The sequence below is a fragment of the Ambystoma mexicanum genome, chromosome 8 (assembly GCF_040938575.1).
Source record: "Ambystoma mexicanum isolate Mex_15411 chromosome 8, UKY_AmexF1_1, whole genome shotgun sequence".
NCBI classification, from domain to species: Eukaryota; Metazoa; Chordata; class Amphibia; order Caudata; family Ambystomatidae; genus Ambystoma; species Ambystoma mexicanum.
Genome location: NC_090929.1, coordinates 811,148,635 through 811,164,247, shown reverse-complemented (window position 1 = coordinate 811,164,247; position 15,613 = coordinate 811,148,635). Strand labels below are relative to the sequence as shown.

General features: G+C 46.6%; 1 protein-coding gene across 2 annotated transcripts in view; it reads left to right on the top strand.

The window, feature by feature from the left end:
* ZSWIM8 (zinc finger SWIM-type containing 8) overlaps positions 1-15,613 on the top strand; it is a 3,132,642-nt gene that overhangs the window by 1,961,586 nt on the left and 1,155,443 nt on the right. For both annotated transcript variants that reach the window (XM_069610680.1, XM_069610679.1), the window contains one exon: positions 7,744-7,893. In XM_069610680.1, coding sequence (XP_069466781.1) covers positions 7,744-7,893 — 150 coding nt within the window. The remainder of the gene's footprint in view (positions 1-7,743; positions 7,894-15,613) is intronic.

The following is a 15,613-nucleotide window of genomic DNA, read 5'->3' as shown; positions in this document are numbered from 1 at the left end:
TACTATGGGGATGATGAGGACCACGAAGAGGAGGACCCGGAAACATACAGAGTAGATTCCCCGGTAGAGAACGAAGCCCCGGTTACCGACTCCCCAGTCGATAACCAACCCCTCCTAAACGAGGTTCTCGCACGCGCAGCAGAACATTTCCATATTGACACCCACGGTGTCCAGGAGGAAAGGGACTTCGCAGAAGAGTTAGTGGGAGAAAGGAGGCCTGTTGCCCAGACCATCCCTATCCTTAAGTCCATTCAGCGGAGAATAGATCCGTCCCTGGTGAACCCGAACCTCACCAGAGCAGTCAATCCCAGGGTTGAAAAACTTTTCAGGGCGGCCCAGTCTGACCCTCTCTTTATAAGAGGACATCTGAAGCCAGACTCCCTAGTTGTCACCGACACTCGTAAGAGGGCTGGAACACCCTTGTCATCGTCCGAAGCTCCTCCCGACAAGGAGAGCAAAAAACTATACGGTTTCGGCAGGAAAGTAGCCTCAACGTCCGCCTATCAAGCAAGGATTGCAAACTCCACCACCCTGTTGGCCAGCTACAACTGCCATCAGTGGGAAGAAGTCGCGGCACTCATAGCCTCTGCTCCTGAACCTTTAAAGGGCCAGTTAGCTCGGATTTCCGCAGAGGGTAGAGCCGTGTCTGGTTGCATTTTGAAAGCAACCTTCAACGCCGCGGACAACGCAGGCAGATTGATAGCGGAAGGCACTGTTATCAAAAGACATGCGTGGTTACGGCAGTCTGGTTTTAAGGCAGAAACCCAGGCATCATTGTAGGACAAACCGGTGGAAACCGATCTGTTGCCAAGGACGAATATGAAACACTCAAGTCCCTTGGCCAGTTAACCAATAAACCCCCTAACCAGAGAGGGAATAGTAATTTTCGTCGCCCACGCGGCCAAAATTCCCAGAGAGGATCTACCTATTCCCAGGGGCAGGGTACACAGTGGAACAACAACCAACAGTCTACCCAGGGTTACGGCAGGGGTAATAGGAGAGGTCATGGTAAAGGCAGAGGCAGCCCCAACAAGGGTCCCTCCTCACGCAACCCCAGTAGGGGGGCGCATTTCCAACTTCACCCAGCCTTGGGAAGGGATCACATTAGACAGATGGGTGCTGTCAACAGTATCCACAGGATATTGTATAGAACTACTGCAGCGTCCCCGGAACCATCCTCCACGACAAAGAGTACAATCTTTAGAACATCAGAAGATTCTCCTCGAGGAGATCGCCATTCTGCTAGAAAAGGACGTGATATAACTCGTCCCGGGACACCAGGTAAACAAGGGTATTTATTCAACTTACTTCCTTTTGCCAAAGAAAGATTTGACAATGCGCCCAGCATTGAACTTACGGCCTGCCAACAAGTATGTCAAGCCCCAAAAATTTTGTATGACCACGCTACAAGAGGTAATCCCCCTCCTAAAAAAGGGGGATTACATGGCACCCTTGGATATGAAAGATGCTTATTTTCATATTTCCATTTTTCCACCGCACAGAAAGTATTTGCGCTTCAAGGTGGACAGTCGACACTACCAATTCAAGGTACTGCCCTTCGGGATAGCTTCAGCACCAAGGGTATTCACCAAGGTACTGGCGGTGGCGGCTGCACACCTACGCAGGAAGGCAATCCCAGTGTACCCTTATCTGGACGACTGGCTCATAACTGGGGAAACCACAGGAATTTGCAGGACAAACATTCAAAGGACTATCGACCTCCTTCACGAGTTAGGCTTCTCAGTCAACAAGAAAAAGTCAAGCCTAGTGCCAAGCACCTCAAAACAGTTCCTAGGAGCAATCCTAGATACCCAAGAGGGGTTGACCTTTCCTTCAGAACAAAGAATTCGGAATATACTACTGCAAATTCCGCATTATCAGTCCGGTCAACAAATAACGGTACGCAAAGCAATGCGTTTACTGGGCATGATGGCGTCATGTATTTACCTGGTCCCCCACACGCGCCTGCGCATGCGTCCCATGCAGGAATGGTTGGCGAAACAGTGGTCTCAGGCAAGTGGTCAGTGGGACGATCTAGTGGTCGTTTCACCAACACTGGTACAAAGCCTTCACTGGTGGACAAGAGAGACTCTCGCACAGGGGAAACCCTTTTATGATCCCGAGGTACAGGCAATAGTCACTACAGATGCATGCCTGACTGGGTGGGGAGCTCACCATCTCCACCACACAGCTCAGGGTCTCTGGTCTCACTCAGTGGCCAAGAACCACATTAACCTGCTAGAGCTTCTGGCAGTATTCAGAGCGCTTCAGGCGTTCGAACCCCACCTACTAAACCTGTCAGTGCAAATCCGGACGGACAGCACAACAGCCATGTTCTACCTGAACAAGCAAGGAGGGACTCGCTCGCCAAATCTGTCCAAGCTTGCCCAGAAAATCTGGATATGGGCACTCAGACGGAACATCTTCCTGTCATCACAACATGTTCCAGGGGAGCTCAATTCCCTAGCGGATGCTCTGAGCAGAGACTCCCTCCCAGAGGAACACGAATGGGTTCTACACAGAGAGGTCGTAGAAGTTATCTTCTCTCAGTGGGGTTTCCCCACTATAGACCTATTAGCCACAAGCGAAAACAGACAATGCCCAGGATTTGCATCCAGGTTCCCCCAACCAGACTTCCAGGGGAACGCCCTGTGGATGAACTGCTCAGGGATGTTTGCGTACGCTTTTCCACCAACTCCTCTCATCAGGAAAGTGGTGAACAAGATGAACAGAGAGTCGATGACGCTCGTCCTAGTTGCTTCCATGTGGGCAAGACAACCGTGGTTCCCACACCTATGCAGGATGGCGGTGTGCGAGCCCATCAAACTTCCAGCCTGGTACAACCTATTGTCCCAGCACCAAGGTCAAACAGTGCACCAGCAACCCAACTCAATGAACCTGGCAGCATGGCTCCTGAGGTCATAGAGTTTGGACATCTCAATTTGCCACAGAGGTGTATGGACATCCTAAAGGAATCTAGGAAACCAAACACAAGGCACTGTTACTTTGACAAGTGGAAGAGGTTCGTTATCTGGTGCCAGAGTAGATCAATCAACCCCGTTGATTGCACTCCTTCCACTATTGTTACATACATGGTCCACCTGCTGGATGCAGGATTGGTTTTTAACTCACTGAAAGTACACCTGGCAGCCCTGTCGGCTTACACCACTTCCCATAGCAAGGTTTTGTGGTGGAAAGTTCCAGTAGTTAAAGCCTTCATGGAAGGAGAAAAGAGACTCCCCCCTCCTATTTCAAACCCACCACCAGGGTGGGATCTTAATGTGGTACTAGCCAAGCTCATGGGCCCCCCTTTCGAACCCATGCATAAAAGCAGTCTCAAACACCTGACTTATAAAACGGCCTTCTTAGTAGCTATTACTTCTATAAGAAAGGTCAGCGAAATTCAGGCTCTGTCAGTGCAGGATCCCTTCTTTACTGTCCATAAAGACAAACTGGTTTTACGCACACACCCTAGGTTTTCACCTAAATTTATATCTAAATTCCATGTAAACCAGTCCATCGAGCTTCCGGCTTTCTTCCAGGACCCGCAAAGCTCGGCTGAGGTGAAACTACACACCCTAGATGTGCGTAGGGCGGTCCTCTACTATGTAAATAAGACCAGACCGCTAAGAAAAACAGATCAACTGTTTGTCTCCGTAGCTACAGGCAGAGAGGGGGATCGCGACTCCAAAGGTGCCATCTCGAAATGGATTATTAACTGTATCCAGCTGTGTTACTCACTTTCTGAAAGAACTCTGCCTTTCACGCCAAGAGCCCACTCTACTAGAGGCATTGGGGCCACTCTGGCTTTCATTGCAAATGTACCCCTTGACACCATTTGCAAAGCAGCTACTTGGAGCTCTATTCACACTTTTACTCAGCATTACTGCATTGACACCCATTCCAAGGCAGATACACAAGTGGGACAAGCGGTTCTAAGACACTTATTTGCTCATGACCCTTCTCACATCCCACCTCCTTCTTCAGGTACTGCTCGCTAATCTATGCACAGCATGTGATCTAAGCAGATTCCACAAGCCTCAGAAGGGATACATTACTCACCATAATCGTATTTCTGATGCTTGTATCTGCTTAGATTCACATGCGACCCACCCTTCCTCTCCTCTGAGAGAAGGCGCATGATGGCTTGTAGTCTTACCTTTCTGTCTATCTGCTTGGATTATCTGTACTCGCGCTACTCCTCATGCTACCTCATGTCAGAAAAAATACAATCTGAGGATCCTAGACGCGTGAGGGATCTTGGGTACAGTGGACGTCACACTAGGGATAGTATTACTGGCACGCCCTGTGTCGACGCCCATTTTCGAGTTTCGAAAAACAAACTGTAATACTCCGCAGCTTCCACTAGATGTCGGCCTATGCAGAGCATGTGAATCTAAGCAGATACAAGCATCAGAAATACGATTACGGTGAGTAATGTATCCCATATATACCATAGGTTCAAATGTACATCCAATCACAATCCGCAAAGTAGGTAAGTATTTTAGATGCAGTAAATGATGGATCCATATTACAAGACAATAACCTAACTTAAGAAGTCCATACCCTAAGATGAATGGGGCCGTGTGCCCAAAAGTCATAGGAGCCACAATGTTTCTCATCAGAATGAAGTCTCTGTAGGTAGGTTTCAATAGACTTGTGTTGGTGATAGGACTTGTGTTGGTGATAGTTTTAAAGTTCTATGATAATTTTACCAGAGGTATGTAAGTGTTTTCCTTTCTTCCAGACTCAAGGCTAACCCAGGAGCAGGATGTTCGACGACCAAAAGGTCAGTGGAATGGAATAAGGAGACAAAGGGATTTTTTCCTAATGTTGTTCTATGGAGGACAGGGGGGGGAAAGACACACTGCATTTACCTACCCGCCTGACTTCGATTTTCCGGATCGTCTGGGGGCTCGGCCATTTGCCTTTTGTTCACTGAGATGTGCCGGTTCGAGGATTCTTCTGGTTGAATGAAAAAGCAAGATGCAACCCTTTTCGGAGAAGAAATGGAGAATCCACCGGTGCAGACCTCTTCAGGGCACTTCACAGGTTGGAGGAAGGGTGAGTTACAGCGATGGTCTCCGCACACAGGTGATGACAGTCCTTCCAGTTGCTGTCACAGCAGCTGCTCCAGGACAGGTTCCCATGTTTATGGAAAGCAGAAACTCAGGGAGAAGGTTACCAGTGGCACATGCTGGCGACCACTGACGTTCTGGACTCGAACAAGGAACAGTGATGCTTCTGACAAGGTAGAGCAAGTGGTCAGTCCACCGGGCAGGCCAGGGACTCTTTTGAAGGCCCAGAAAGGCAGGATTCTCGAAGGCGTTGAGACTAGTTGGTCCCTCTAGTCCAAGGGGCTGGAACATAGATCATGGTCTTCTTAGATAAGGCAGAGGAGCAGGGCTTCACCGGGCTGGCTACTGGACGGGATCCTGGGTTACTTAAGGAGTCCTCTTCGGATCTTCAGCAGTCTGCACATCTTCGATGTATTCTTTGCTGCAACAATGAGCTGAAGAAATGGCTGCAGAGATCCTCTTCTAATCCAAAATCTGAGCTTGAAACAAGTCCAAGCCCACCAATGGTAAGGATCTGCACCATTCAAACAGCCAGTAGTTGTCCAATCAGTAGTAAAGTAGTACAGCATGGGTCATAATGCATGTGGTATTGCTTTTCTGTGATGGTAATTACCTCCACACAGAAAACATGCTGGAAACAGAATTTCAGTGGCAGAGTGATAAAGCAGCCGAGATTTAAAAATACTGGATGTTTTACCACTACCAGCAAACTCTTAATCGGGCCTCTATTCATTCAACTATGGCTATCAAGGAGTTTGATTTTATTTTATCAGCATCAGTGTGAACTTTTACCAGGGCAATCCATCATTCCAGGTACCCGTAATTCCTGAAAGTATTCCATACAAATAAAAAAATAGAGCCCTGAGTGGAGAGTGAATGGGGTATATACTCTACAGGTATGCACATGTTACTGATTGTTGCATTTTCACATGTACATATGCGGCTTTTGCCTTCTTTGGCAATTTTCCACTGCAAGGTTCTATATGGCAAGGTCTATGGACATGCATAATCCCTGGTTTTAGTTCTCCTTTATGAAATGGGGTGGGCTTTTTTTTACTGTAGTGTTCTAGATGTGTGCCAACTTTTGAATTTCTCAGGGCATAAATTCCCATACCGAGTGAAGAGAGGGATCCATACTAAATGCTAGGTCGCAATGACACATTTTACAGCACGTTTTGTGTTGGGAATTGGTAAAGACATATAATTTACAGGAAGGTCTAAACATATAACCTCTGCGCAAAAATCTCCTAACCTGTTGAACTGTCTTTGCAGCATTCTGCTTGAAGATCCCCCTACTCTCCCCTAAAATAACTGTGACCGCCAAACAGCTTTGAATTGACCCCAACCCACTCCTATGAAGGCTCAGTTGATCTATTGATAATGATGTGTTATTTATATAGCGCCTTAATCCAAAGCGCTTTACAGAGAACATATTTACATAAAATATCGCCCAACCAAAATTGGTACTCATTTATCGACCTCGGAAGGATGAAAGGCTGAGTTGGCCTTGCCGGGATTCAAACCTGCGACCTGCAGATCACGCTCAGATCGCAGCAGCGACCGCTCAACCCGCTGAGCTATTTTACCGACCATTGATGAGACGGCCTTCCCACTTTGAAATGAGCAGCACTTAATAACTTTGCAAGATATATGCCTGAGCACAGCAGCAAAGGACTCTGCCCTGCCGCGCCAAGTTATTTATATGAGCACTGCATTCAAGACAGATTTTTTTTGTTTTGTCTTCAGTTTTCGTCGTCCTATGCAAAACAAATGACAAAATTAAAACAGGGGCAAAATGAGGCTCCTGTCCCCATTGTTCAAGGAGAACGGAGGCAACTGCCCCTATGTACTTTGCACCTATGGTGGTCAAGGCAGTTGGTGATATCCAGCAACTGAGTTGATGCCTGCAGAGTGAATGAAAATTCTGTTCGAGAATTGGCAGCAAAATCAACTAAAGTGGTTTTGATACGTTCCGAGCGCTTCTAGCTAAGGTACAATTCATTAAGCTGCCATGCCAATTTGTTAATGACTTTCATGTCAGCACTTCGACTTGTGGAATGCCTAGTTCAATTTTGATCGCCTGCTTGAGTGTAGAACACCATGCTGCACATCACCATCAAACTAGCTGCCTTACAGCGCCATATTCTCAGATATAAGGCCTGTAGGGAGCAACCTCACTTAGCAGGCTTTTTCATCGCCCCAGGTTAGGCGAAATACTCCTAGCATCACACTCTTGGCACAATAAGCCGTCCTCACTAGGTGACATTTCCATTTAAGTGCATTTGTAAACACCATGATATTGTCTATGTAGGCTGTGTGTTTAACAAATAAATGCATATCGAATGTGTGTGTGTAGCCCAGGATTGCTTGTGCGAGCTGCAAGCAAATATTCTTCTGTATCTAAGTTGGTATTATTCTGGCTACAGTGATTAAGTTGGAGTGTTGCGCAATGTTATTTATTATACTGATTTAATCGAGCCTTTTTTTTACTTGCTTTGGAGATGCACACCTGATGGTCACAGACATTTATTGTGGTCATTGCTTGTTGTCCCCCCCCCCCCCAACCGCCCTCTATTGGAATCCTCCTCCCTATCCTATTGTAGGTTGTATAAGCATGCATCACTAAAAGGGCTAACTCTTCTTTTCTTCTGTTTTTTACTTGTAGAGAATTTACAAAAAGTGACTTGTGAGCCCTCTGCCGAATCAGTCATCAAGCATGATGGGAAGGTTCCTAGTCGGTTGGCTCTTGGAAATCGAGGAGGATACAATGGGAGGTGCTGGGGGTCCCCGGTACGGCAAAAGAAGAAGCACACAGGTATACTTTTCTGGTCTTTCTATTGCTACAAAGGGATAGCAACTCTATGAATATGTGCAACAATTACACCATGCCAAACTCCCCCCAGGTGTATTAAGATTGATTCCAGGATAATAGACTACAATTGTTTGTGCTACATAATGCTTCCATTTCAGATCCTTACATAGTTGCTTAAATGTCACTACATATGATGTACACTGCATGAGTTAACGCCTTTGCGTTCTAATTTTTAACATATGATGATACTCAGCTGCATTTCCGACTTTAGGGAGACGCAGAATGTGCTGCCACATTGTTAAAATCCTGTCTGCTGGAAATTTCCAACTGGATGAATAACTATAAGTATTAATTTGGACAAAAGTGAAAACATTATTTGTGAAGGCTTTAAGTCTCTTTGGACCCCCTAGTTTTGGCAGTCTTCGGCTGAATCCTGTCCTATTCTGGTGTCTGGTAAAACATTTGGATTTCGAGTTCAATGAAGATCTGACATTATCTCTGCAAATCATGCGTTATCATTGCCTGCTTCTTTCAGTTCTGCCTGCTACATTCCTTTTCTCATTAGTTTTTGCACAGATATTACCATCCTGTGACTGGGTGAGGGGCCTGACCCAGTCGGGTGCATGTGGGACCCCTCCCGACCTGTGACATGGGGCCTACCTGCACATAAGCCTGAGGCAGCCCTGACCCATAGGTGGGGAGGAGAGTTGTGAGGGCTCAGCACTTCTCATGTGCCATCCTTGGTAACCAGTTTCCACCCTCAATCATGCAATACCTTTCAGTACTGTTTCTGGACAGTGGTTTCTCTTTTCTTCTTTAGAACGCCAACTCCCAGAATGCACCTGGTAGCAACCAAGACAATATAAACCAGAACCAAACGTAGGGTAAAACGGAAACGCTGCAACTAATACAGACTTTAACACTTCGACATAACCAAACAGTGTCCAGCACCTCAGAAAAGCAAATAACTTGCCACAACAGAAAAACAAATTACCAAACCCACAGTACGTCTGAGAACCAGCAGGGAAACCATCAAACACTGCCATCAAAACCAAGCTGGAAATGGGGAAGGCACTGAGGGTTTTAAAAAAGTGTATCCCCTTTCACCCAGCTCCTGGGGAAAAGACAGGCATAGCTTGACCCACAGTCAGGTGACCGCTAGAATCAATGGAAGATGGTGGATTGGAGGGCGGAGGGTCAGAACCAGGAAGAGCACAGTATATAAGGTCAGTGAATAGGAGGAGTGGCAAGTGGAGTGAATGGACAAAGTGGCAGGTATTCTGGTAAGGTCAGGAGGCATGAAGGTGGGCCGAGAGACCAGACGGATTGCAGACCAAGTGGAGTGCTTAGTGCAGGTGTGGTATTGGTAGTGAGAGAGAGAGGTACCAGTTTGTGAAAGTGAAGCAGTGAGAGAAGGTTTATGAAGGTGAGGGTCGAGTGGGAGTGAAGGTAGTAGGCAGAGGGAGTGGGTAGGGGAAGAATGTCTGGGTAGAACAGTAGGGTGAGGGGATAAGAGTGCAGAAGAGAAGCGTGGGGGTGAGAATAGTGAGAGCGAGTTTATTAGGAGAACGAGCAGGACACTATATGAGAAGAGGGCTGTAGTGAGAGTTGAGGGGTGAGGGGGTAGTGAGAGATAAGGGGTGTAGGGAAAGTTGAGGAAAGGGGGTGTAGTAGTGAGAGATGAGGATGGTGCAGTAAAAAGTAAGGAACTTTGCTGCATGTATGCTCTGACCACGCCCACAAATGGCAGGCACAGTACTTTAGGCACCTTGCACGTGTGCGCGTCCCGGAGTGCCCTCGAGTGCTGTTTGCTGTCTGGTCACGCTTCTCTGCTCACAAAGGTATTGGAGAAGAAACGCGATGCAACTGCCAAATTTACACCCACAAGGACTTGAACTGTGAACAGATACTGACTCGCAGTATTGGGATTAGATCTACCCTTTTTTCTTCACTTATAGCTGTATAAACGCTGCATAAACAAACTTTGCTGCATGTACGCTCTGACCACGCCCACAAACAGCAGGCACAGTACTTTAGGCACGGACTGCGCACATCCCGGAGTCCACTTGAGTGCTGTTTGCTGGGCTAAGGAAATGTAGCAGCTGCCCTTTTGCATTTCCACGCAAGCATATATTATAGAGAAGCAAGTTGGTAATAAGGTGTTTCATGTATATTCAACACGCTAACTTGGAAACAAGACCTCGACTGTTCTTTACCAACTGCAATTTTATGATTGCATCTCTGCTATAAAAGAATGAAACCAGGGCTGGACTGGGAACTAAAAGAGGCCCTGGAAATAATTACTGGGGACCAAAAGAGGCCCTGGAAATAAAGTTCAAAGTGGCCCCATATGACACATTTTCAGCAAGCCCAATGCTTTTCCAATGAGAACATTTGGAAATACCACAGAAAAGAGGCCCAGGGTGCAGAGGCCCACCGGGAAATCTCCAGACTACAAAGCTGTAGGGATAAACCCGGGATGGTGGCTCATCAATATGACATTTTGTCTGCCCCCCTCTGTTTACTTCAAGAATAAATAGCATTGCTAGAGCCTTAGTTCTTCCTCTGCTGCCCTCCCCTTCTAAGATGGCGGCTGTAATGTCGGACCAGTGTAGGGGTGAGTTGTCGCCACTCTTTTGGATTCTGTAGTCTCCCCAGCTGTGGTACTCATACCCGCTGAAAAAGACGCATTCGAGCAAGTTCTTGCGTCAACAAATTCTGTGGATTTATCTTTTTTGCACACTTCACCCATTTTTGGAGCGGGAGAAATATCCCTGTTAGCCCATTCTCAATATCCCTTGAGCCAGGGCGAGGGGTTGGATACTTCTTTACCCTCGGCCCAGGCACCCCCCAAATTTAGGAGGAGGGACTAAATCATATGTGCATTGGGGGGGGGCTTCAAGATATGATACTGAGCGAATTGAGGGAGCACACAAAGTGCCTCCAGGCTATCACAATTCAATTGATCAATCTGAATGCTCATAGAATAGGAGATACAAATAGTAGTCCTAGAGTAGCCACTCCTGACATAGTAATAACCATGCCCAACACAGCATCTAGTCATTCAGTACTACTTGTAGGGAAGACGGTGGATGCACGTCTGTACTTAAATAATTCCATACTGGTAACAGAACCTGGAGGAGCGGCCGAGTCCCATGAAATTCCATTTGTGTCCGTAATTAAGGCTATTGAAGAATCTAATTTTACCAAAAAAGGCCGGAAAAGAAACCAGGCCAGGGGAAAGAACAAAAATTATAATCTGGATTCCCGTAAAGGACTAAATAAAGGCCAGAGAAATTATTGGAGAAACTCGGTTAGGAGAGATATTGCAGACTCTCTTCTTGAAATTGGGCCCCTTCACTGTTCCATAGTTAGTGAATCCGGTGACACTACTGAAATAATCACTGAAAAGTGTACACGGGCCACGATCCTAGAGGAGGAGGTCGCGAATTTCAGAACTCGCCAAAAACACGACTGAATGAACTGTCAAGGAAAGACTGTAGAGGCCACAGACTCCCCAACTAGTGCCATGAAACATAAAAGTAGGAAAAACAAAACCCTTATGACTGGGATTGACCCTCAGAACCAAAATGGGGACCCTCGGACCTTAAAGGTGGGACAAGGAATCTGACCTTCTCGAAACAAAAAAAAAGGGAAAGGGGGAGCCGGGGACTGCGACTCACGAAGTTGTAAACACAAAGAGTCTGGCAGCCATAGGTATAGGTAGGGGCAGTACTGCGGGGGGGGGAGAATCCAAGATGGAGAGTTGGGTGAGGGAATAGCTGTTTACAAAGAGATGCTGGAACAAATGGTTAAGATCACAATCACGAACATGATGGGTGTGTGGGATGAAATTAAACCTTCCAACTTTGGTGGAGCAATCTGGGGCATAATGGTTAATCCAAAAAAGACAGTAGGCTCCCAACTGAATCCAATAAATATTCCCAAAAACCCAGACGGGAAAATAACTAGAGTTGAATAAAGTAACCATAGAGCTCTTTTACTGAAATTGGGGGTACAAAACGACAGAGACTTGTCAAACCAAAGGGGCCTGCAGGGGAATGAAAACGAAATTCCCCAGATTACTGATGAGGACTTTATCTATAATGAGCAAACTGGCCCCCAGCCACATCACACGTCTATTCATTTCTCCCCAAGGGCGCCTAGGCTCCCAAAATCTGTCTTTAACAGTACACTTGGTACCGTCAAATGGAGGAAATCAGGCTTTCCGGACGATCCAAGCCTAATATTGTACTATATGTTTGGGTATGGGGGACCCGATTCATTAAATAGATGGGAAGTTCTAGCCCTCTTAAACGAAGTTCCAAGCTTAAAACTTATAACATCTGGGGATTTAAAATTGGTAGACTTCATCCACCCAGATAAGTACTACCATGTTCAGCTGGTTTTTCACTTCTGTGTAGTTTACGAAGCATTGTTGGCGGAGGTAAACCATCTAAACAAATTGAGATATGATCCCTTAACCATTAGCAGCAGATTTAGCAATCCTCGCCATGGTACCCAAAAGGATCTTACACGGCAAGGACATTGAGAGAATCCATCTCTCAACTACAATGCCTAAAAACCCAGCTTTAGCCAGACTCAATACTTCTCGACAACATCATGGAATTCCAGAGGTTTTATAAATGTATGCACCTGTATGGAATTGTCTCTGCTTAAAGGAATTTCCAATAACGTGTCTACAAGAAATATGGCTGACCTCCATCCCTTGTTTCGATGGATATGAAGTAGGAGCTGTATTAGCCACTAAGGGGATGAGAGGGAGGCCTGCAGGTGGGCTGCTAGCAATAAAAAATGGCCATGATATTAGCGTGATTAACTCTTTAAATGTTGTAATAGGCGTGTTAGCTGTCTCATTGGTGTTCCCCCTAAAGTACCCGTGTAAAGACCTCTTGCTAATTAATATATATTGGAACCCCCTATTAAATCTTAGAGAGACCCTAAGAGCGATAAACGAGCTGATCAGATTGGATGATCAATACTCCTGGGGGCCAGATAATTATAGTAGGAGACCTAAATTCAGAATGCCCGTTGTAAGACATAAATGATCATCATTGTTCTGAGTTGATATTAATATTTGTTTTGTAGACGACCAGTCAACATAAAAACTTAAATGGTCCCTTTTCACGTACAAGAAAAACTCTTCAAGGCCAAATCTGGTTAGATCTGCTTGTCAACTGGGGCTTATATTCTGTAAATGCACTTCATGACCCCACTGTGAGCACAGCCACCTGGTCAGATGGCAAGCATACATCAAACATTGATTACATGTTTGTCTTAAGGGCCTTTTTGATCAGGTCAAAGAATTCAGAATTAAATTAGCGATCACAAGATGTTTCAGGCCCTCCTATATGCCTCTGTAGGCTGAAATACAAGAAAATGCTATAAGGCACCTTTAAGCGTGAATACTATCAAATCCAAAATTGTCTGGCTTAGAGGAAATGTTGGTAAACTAAATACTCTTTTTATGACTGACTTCATTAGCTCCACCATAGATATGAATTTGTACACATACTCACACACCAACTTTGTTCCTTACATCCAGTCTCTAATTAAAAAAACAGTGAAAGACTCAAGAGTTCGGCCGGTATCCAAAAAGCATAAATATGGGTTTGATCTGACGGTTCAGAATATGAAGAAATTTCACCGAAGAGGAATACGTACAATACTGAAAACTCCAATACCAATCGAGCAAAAACAAATGGCCGTAAAGAAGGCTAAACAAAAATTCAGAAACTGGATAAAAGGAACTTATGTATCAAAATGACAACGAAAACATGATTGAATCCCTGAAAGATGGCAATACCGGACAATTTTGGACGTTAGTAAACGCCATGGAAATTACTCAGTCCTCAACTCAAAGCAATGCAATATCTGAAACGGCCTAGGCAGGGCATTTTGGTAGTATCTATGGGAAAAAAGTATATCATTTATGTAAATGGATGAGCTGAAGGCTCACACCTGGGATATATCCTTCACTATTGATATTAAGAACTTAATAAACAAGGCGAGCTCATCAAGAGCAGCGGGACCTAACGATTTAAGGACCGCCGCCTTAAGAAATAATCCTGATTTATGGCCAAGAGCACTTTATATCCTGTTTAAAGATATTATTACTAAATGTCTGCCCGCCTCTTGGAAGATATCATATCTTGTTCCCATCTACAAGAAGGGCGACAGGGCCTCCCCTCAGAGCTACCAACCAATATCACTACTAGATGCGAATTCCAAACGAAATTCGAGCATTATCTTAAAATATATTGAAGAATGGAGTACTAAAAAGGAAATCCTATCAATCCAACAAATCAGATTTAGAAGGCAGGTGGGAACTGTTAGGGAGAATTCTCCTTCTAGGGCTAATTTCCCTCACCTAATGAGTCCCCCAACAGCTTTGCTGGATTTCTAGAGTTTATTTTTTCCACCTGGTAAGAGTGTACATCCTTTTTACATATGTTCTGCCTATGTGTTTTACTCATTGTGTGATCTTGGGCACTGGAGCACACCACTCCAGGTGCCCCTGTTCTTGTACGGGTTACACAGCACCTTTAGTGTAGTAACCCAGGGTCGTCTTTAAGGCTTCCCTCTGACTCCATTTCGCTGGGGCTGACTACTGTCCCCCAGAGAAAGGTAAAGTTGCCATTTACTCAGGGGGGCGTGGCTTGGAGCGGCCGCGCGTAGTATGCTTTCCTAGAAGCTCCTGGCTGGCCCGATGTGCATTGTGAGCTAGCGCCTTCTCCAGTCTCCGTTTTTCGCTGAAATTGGGCCACAGCATGTGGGAGGACTAGCTGCAGCTGCATGCTGAACGGTTTCCTGGAGGGTAGCCGATTTTCGATGTTCGGTCACTTGTAGGTCCGGTGGAGTCCCCAGTGGCAAAATGGCGGCCTCGCCACTGCTTAACCGAGGATGCGGAATGGGGGAGGTGCGGCTGCAGGAAGATAGCGTGGGCCGCCGAGCGAACTGACTTAGGCAATCCCACGCCGCCTGAGAGTGGAGCGGCAGATGTCTGCTGCCCGAACCCCAGATGAGGCCACCGGGAGGCTCCCGGTTCACAGAGGACTCTGCTGTGGGGATCCTGAGGGGAGACGCCCGGCAGCTAAGGGAAGGAGGATCGGGGCGGCAGGAGCTGGGTCTCGCAGGTCCTTCACAAGACTGTAACTAGAGCTGGTCCCCTTCCTGAGGATCCGCGAAGGTCCCGAGTCGCTTCCCCGAGTCATCTTGGATGACCGCCAAGCTGTTCTGAGGTACGCCTACGTTGAAGGTCTGGAAAGCTGTGAGGTCCAGCGCTGAAACGCACATACAGGAATTGATACCCAGCGGCCTGGCTGGCTCGGCTGCGGTGGGCGGCGCATTGGGGCCTCTGCAGTGCCGGAGACTCGCGGAACAATTGTCCCGCTGCTGTGGCGGTATTTCCACTATACGCCCGCGATGGGGCCGGCGGGAGGCTTGAGCGTGCACCGGCAGCCGTGGGGGGAGCTGACGCGGCACCTCGAGCAAACGTAGGAGCAGCAATGGGAATGGCCTGATTGACCAACGCTTCCTCCGCCTTGATCCCAGACTGGCTGTACACTTCGCAAAAGCACTACATTAAAATTAGTGTGGCCCGAACCATAAGGAAGGCAGTAACACTACGAATCGATCTCTGTCGGCTCTAATCAGCAGCACTCCTTCAGGGGCTCCGTCCGCCCTGCCTGATTTCACCAGC